The 6,479-nt window shown below is 31.7% G+C and overlaps 1 protein-coding gene across 1 annotated transcript; it reads right to left on the bottom strand.

Annotated features, from left to right (window-relative positions):
• Positions 1-305: 305 nt before the first annotated feature.
• On the bottom strand, positions 306-2,338 carry LOC143551934 (adenine phosphoribosyltransferase 3-like). The gene is made up of 4 exons (XM_077042273.1): positions 2,251-2,338; positions 2,062-2,172; positions 596-688; positions 306-511 (listed from the first exon to the last, which is right to left on the bottom strand). Exons 1-4 carry the CDS (start codon positions 2,336-2,338, stop codon positions 306-308), a joined length of 498 nt encoding a protein of 165 aa, XP_076898388.1.
• Positions 2,339-6,479: the final 4,141 nt, after the last annotated feature.

The raw sequence follows: 6,479 nt of genomic DNA, 5'->3' as shown, positions 1-6,479 counted from the left end.
TTCAAAAGACTTCCCAAACAATCGTGACTACCATAATAGATTTGGTTAAGATCAAAATGCTCAGCAAAATGAGTTTCGATCATTTTTTAAACTACCAAGCCACGAGTATAAAACTTGGTTTTTATGACTCGTATAATAATTGTAACGTACAAAAGATATCATTCATGTTTTGAAAAAACCGTATCGTACCATATGTTTTTAAGGTTGTAATTACTAAAAATCTGTTTAAACATATTGTCGTCACCGCAGCATCGCGCGGATATACTACTAATATATATAATATATATGAGTTTCTAGTCTTGTTATTAATACAATATAACAAGTTTCGGGTTAATCCAAGTGGATAAAGTTTGATGGGTACCAAGTAAGTTAATTGCAGCACAAATGGTGCCACCTGTAGCGATTAGATCGTCATGAATGATTGCACGGTCTCCAGATTTAACCGCTCCAACATGCATTTCAAGGCAATCCGACCCGTATTCCAATTCATATTTTTCTGATATTACTTCACCTGTATTTATAACTTTCAAATATTTGTAATCATATAAGCCATACAATTTTCAAAATACATAAATAAATTGCAGATGTAACATACCTGGCAACTTTTTTGGCTTCCTTAATGGAACAAACTTTGCTCCTATTGCAAGTGCTATTGCCGGACTGAAAATGAAGCCCCTAGCCTCAATTCCTGGAATAGACCAAACATATTCATCAACACATGGTTTAAAATACTTTCCAAATTTATTTTAATTAGATCCATGCATTAAGATTGTTGTTCAGTTGTATATTTTGTTTGGACCCCGAAAGTCAGGATGTAAAGTCTTTTGTATTCAATAGTCAATACAACCTACAAAGATACAAACTTGTCTTAAGTAAAACACGCATTCTTTAAAAAAAACATAAAAAACACATAACACCGTATCTAGCTAGTTGTCTGGTAATCCGAAAAAACACTCATTATTTAAATAAATAAATAACTCACCCCAAAGGCCAATAATGAGACCCAGAAAACATTGTCGACCGTCACTGCCTTTTCGTTTATTTAAAAAAATAAAGGCATTTTTATAACAAAAAATATAAGAAATATTTAAACTAATTTTTAAAGTACTAATATATTTACTCAAGATTGATAAACGATAACGATAATTAATATATAAACTAATTTTTAAAGTACTAATATATAATTAACCGACTTTTATTATAACCAGAAAATATAACTCAAAAAACTTATTACAATAATTTTCATGATATTTAATCTTAACTCGATAAATATGTTTATACAAGACACTCAACTTTGTCAACAAACATAATTTATGTTTGACCCACCCAACTTGGTAGCCAAGGAGTTGAAGGAATTTTCAAAATACCCATTAAACTGTAATTGGCTTGTTAAAACCTCTAACAAAAAAAATATAATAAAAATAAAATCTAATAAAATTGATTTATAACTTTGAATTAGATAGTAATTAATACTAATTAAATGTCATTAATAACTCATCGTGACTTTTAAAAACTTTGCAAGACCACGCTACCACACTACCATTACAAGTTTGTCGATTTTTATTTTGGACAACCGATTACATTTAATCAAAGACTAATATCCATTTCTCGTATTAACATATTTCTCGTGTGAACCCTCCCTTATAATTATTAAAATTTATAAATTTAAAATAATTTATTTTTATAACAAAAAGTTAAGATATATATAAAATAGTTTTTCTTTTTATTATTTTCCCAACCCAAGTAGCCCAACCTTCACAAGGTTTTTGAAGTTAAAACTTAAAAGCATAAAAGGGAATTTTGTTGACACTTTTTTGCACTTTTAAGACATTTTTTTGTAACTTAAAAGCATAAAAAGCCCATTACAAACTCACTAAAACCAACATATTATTCATTCAGGACATATAGTGGATTTTTGACCAAAAGACGAAAAAAATTTAATAATAATAAAAGCAAAAACCGTTAAAATTCTGCACCACGTTACAACTACGAAGCATATCACTACCAACATCGGATAAATGATTAGAAGCTAAAAAGTTTATTTGAAATTAGAATCATTACCAGCAACTACTGAAATGTTTTCATGTTTGTAACGCTCAACGAACAAATCGAAGGTGTCCTTGAACGCCTTTGGATCAAGCAGCAATGTAGTGATGTCGAGAAACATTAAACCTGATGATCATAAAATAATCAAGCTAGCAATATTTGCCACTGATCATGAATGTATGTGATTATGAGAGGTGATCGTACCTTGTTTCGGGAAGTTAGAGATGACGCGAAGTGAGGATTTAATGCCGTCAATACGGTCCGAGGATTCTTCATCTTTGCCGGACGACATTATGAGCATTTTAAGAATGGTGGATTTGAGGGAATATTAGAGTGAGGAAAATGAGAGGGAAAAGAGTGTATTTATAGGAGGATTAGGTATATAGGTGAAAGAGCTTTTGCAACTTTATTGTTTAACTCCGTTTAAGGGTGTGGATAGTAATATTCCATAAGTATAAGGGTTTGAAACGAAACTTAAAATGAAGCTTAAATTATAGGGCTGTAAACGAACCGATCGAACACGAACAAGGCCTTGTTCGTGTTCGTTCGTTAAGGAAATAATGTGTTCACGAATGGTTCACGAACACTTACCGAACGAGATTTTATGTTCATGTTCGTTCATTAAGGAAATTAATGTGTTCACGAACGGTTCACGAACACAAACGAAATCGGCATAGCCTAGAGATTAAGACCGATGTATTCATCAATATGAATAATGAAAGCATGTAAACGAATTGAACGAGCACGAACAAGGGCATGTTCGTGTTCATTCATTTAACTTTAAACGAACACGAACACTTAATCGAACAAATATTTATGTTCATGTTCGTTTATTTAAAAAATGAACATTTGTATTCGTTTGTTAAAAATCTAAACGAATATAACTGAACAAAGATAAAAGAACATATATGAACACAAATTAACAAATATAAAACTTTAATTAGATGACTTATCCAAATAATATTTAATTATTTTTTTATTAATACATAAACAAACATAAATAAATAGACATAAACGAACGTTCATGAACATAAACGAACGAACGGAACATCTGTTCATGTTCGTTCGTTTAATTAAGCGAACACACACTTTTTGTTCATGTTCGTTCGTTTATTAAATAAACGAACATAAACGAACTTCCCACCAAACAATTCACGAACAATATGCTGAACGTTCGGTTCGTTTAGAGGCTTATTAAGTTATGTAGAGCATCTGCTACATTTTTTGTTTTTTGAGTGTGTGATGCCCTTGTTTACTAAAACTAGTTAACACTTACACAATATTTCTTTATATTATTAGTAACAACCTAAAGTGTCAAGTCAAGCAAGCATCAAATGTGCTGAAACTTAGTTTGGTAGAGGTATTATCATCTTCATTTTTATTCTTACATTTATCTTTACCGGTTCATTTTTATCATAGTTATATGGTTTATCATTTACCTTTGTTATGAATAAACTCGTTACTATATATTTTTCTAATATTTATCATATCTTTAAACCACGTGGACGATGCTCATTTACAATGGGTTCATCACATCCAAACAGAAGGAAACATAGTTGTAGACGTGGAAGAGAGAAAGATAAAGTTGACCACATATTTTCCCAAGAAAGAAAAGTGACATTTCGATGAGAGGGGATGAGAGAACAGTGTAAGGGTTCGAGACTTTTGTAAGGGCATGGTGGCTCGTGGGATAATGAAAATAAGTTAGGGCTTTAGGATCACACTTAATTAAGGTCTTCAAATATAAAAAAAATTATATATAAATATATTATAATTGGTAAAATAAACTCGAAATAATGTATTAGTGTAGTGGCACTGTGGCAAACTTATATGTTACTAAAGTATAGACTATGAGTTCAAAATTTGTAATAAGCAAAAAAAAAATTTCTTAACAATTGTCATGAAAATGGCACAAAATCTTGTTTCGGTTTAAGCCTTCACATTCGTTGAGCCGGCCCTTTGTAAGGGTGTATGTTGTGGGCGACAATTTGGGTTTGGGGGCGAGAACACCGCGCCGGTGGGCGACAAGGGGTGGGGCGATGAGAAGTTGTCGCCGGATTGAGAGATGATAATGATGACATGGCGATTAGTGATTGGATGGTTGGGCGATTTGCGGGCGAGAACACCGCCCCCTTGGGCTACATGTTTCCATTTTTGTCACATGTCAAAAACGTTCTATTTTATAGCCCCTCCACTACACATAACCTAAGAGAAACATTTTTATGACAATCATGGGCATGGATGACGACTAAGAAAGTTCATTGACGTTTTGGGTTACTTATGCTCGTACACCCTTTATATAACTAGGCATATATACCTCTTACTCGTTTGATCTTTCCGTGTTACGGGAGTTTATTCAAGTTTTTGTTTTTAATCATTTTGCTATTTTATGATGATTTATTTTATTTTTTAACGTAGTTTTGTTTTAATTTATTACACATATATTAGTTTGTTAGGCCAAACGTAGTGGGCGTTGAATTGGGCGACAAAAGGGCGCGAATGGGCTAGAACAACCCCCCCCCCCCCCGGCGATTTTAGGGCGATTTGGGGCAGGGATAACTTGTCGCCTGCTCGCTTGAATTATAATAATATAATAATAATATTGTTAACGTTGGGGGGTAACGGCTATATATATAAAAAAAATAATTTAAACTATATATATATATATAAACATACACCTTCTTTTCCATTTCATATACAATTCATACCCAAATTCTTCAAAAAATTTAGCAAAATGAATTCTACAACAACCCGAATCAACCGACACTCGTGGAAGTCGCTGCTACCATGAGAGAAATCATCAAAAAACAAAAAAAATGTGTCGAGGAACTCAACGATGTCATGAAAGAAACCAGCAAACAACACGAAAAGATTGACCAAATGTTGGAATTGCGGGAATTGAGTGAAAAATACGAATCTCTCAAAGCGGCCGGGTCACACGAAGATGCCGCATTATTGCAACGACAACGAATTGAAAAAATGCGCAAATATTATGGATATTAGTATGTTATTTTGTTATGTTTTTAATATATTTAGTTATGTATTTTTTTTATTTTAATGCATTATTAGTTATGTTTTTTAATTTTTTTGTATTTCTTTTTAATTTTAATGCATTTTTATTTAATTATTTAAATAAATTGGTTTTTATTTAATTAGTTTAGTTATAAAAAGAAAATAATAAAATAACACACTGTGGGCCCAACTTGTAGCCCTACACCATTACACCCCCAAAACAAATTTCCACTCCATGCTGACTGGGCGCCACGTGTCACAATTCGCCCCCAATCGTAGCCCCTCCACTACACATGGCCTTATTATATTTTTTAGCGTTTGGGTTTTTTCAATTGAAATGTGTATGTTTTTTAGTTTTTTAACGAACACACATAAAAGAACACGTGCATGTTGATTTTTTTAAATGAACAAACATGAACACAAATAATTGTCTAATGAAAAAGGGGACATTGATGTAGTTGACGATGGTGGGTGGTATCGGAAGTTAACCGGCGAAGGAGATGATAGACCAACAAATGAGAACATGCAAAAGAGATAAATTAAATTAGGGTTTAATGATGAAAGTGTTTAGCAATAAATGAGATCTTATAACTCATTGCTATTAGGGTTTGGTAAGACCTATAACCCGTGGAAATTAGTCTTTGATAATTAAGGGGTTATTTCACAAATAAATGAGATGTTATAACCCGTTTAAGGGTTATCCGGGTTTGGTGAGACCCATGACCCACAAAAATTATTGTTTGATTATGAAAGAGTTTCACAAATAAATGAGATGTTATAACTCATTTAAAGACTATCCGGGTTTTATAAGAACCATACCCGCGAAATCAGGTTAAATGCATAAGAAGCCTCCATTTAGAAATCAAGTAATCTGGTGGCTCTAGAGAATGAGGGAAATAACCTGAGAGTGGCACGTAAGATTTCATGATAGACAATTATATAAATAGTTAGATACAGTTATTTTTTTTAATTTATCTTTAGTTGCTTTCTAATTGAAATAAGTTTTATAGGTTTCAGCATATAATATTTTTATGAATTTGAAAATATGATTCTTTTTATAAGTATTTTTCAATATACATTTTTATTATGGATTGAATTATATCCAATATACCATATTTTTGTCTTAAATAACATATGTATGTACATGATTGTAATTTAATAGCATTTATATATGGACATAAATTGTCATAAAACTAGAAAAAAAAAGTCGGTAACGATTTATGTTAATTTGGTTAACTTTATGTCTATTTATGTCGCCATACACTATACTTCGAAATTTATATCAATTAATGTGATATGATGTGACAATATCACAACATTTATTGCATCTATGAATACACCTCATGTCAATTTATATTATTTACATATTTACATAATTATTGCAAATCACACTATGGGCACGTAAAAATGTTTAGAGAGGG

This window comes from Bidens hawaiensis, unplaced genomic scaffold (assembly GCF_021521415.1).
Source record: "Bidens hawaiensis isolate Kalapana, Puna unplaced genomic scaffold, B.hawaiensis_p1.1 tig00016745_1, whole genome shotgun sequence".
NCBI lineage: Eukaryota > Viridiplantae > Streptophyta > Magnoliopsida > Asterales > Asteraceae > Bidens > Bidens hawaiensis.
This window is presented reverse-complemented; position numbering and strand designations above follow the sequence as displayed.

Excerpts from the sequence above, each read along its gene's own strand:
- LOC143551934 (XM_077042273.1), bottom strand. The coding sequence starts at position 2,338 with ATGTCGTCCGGCAAAGATGAAGAATCCTCGGACCGTATTGACGGCATT. Across the intron at positions 689-2,061 it reads AAACATTTCAGTAGTTGCTG|GAATTGAGGCTAGGGGCTTC; the intron begins GTAATGATTCTA and ends GGTCTATTCCAG. Across the intron at positions 512-595 it reads GAAGCCAAAAAAGTTGCCAG|GTGAAGTAATATCAGAAAAA; the intron begins GTATGTTACATC and ends TTATAAATACAG.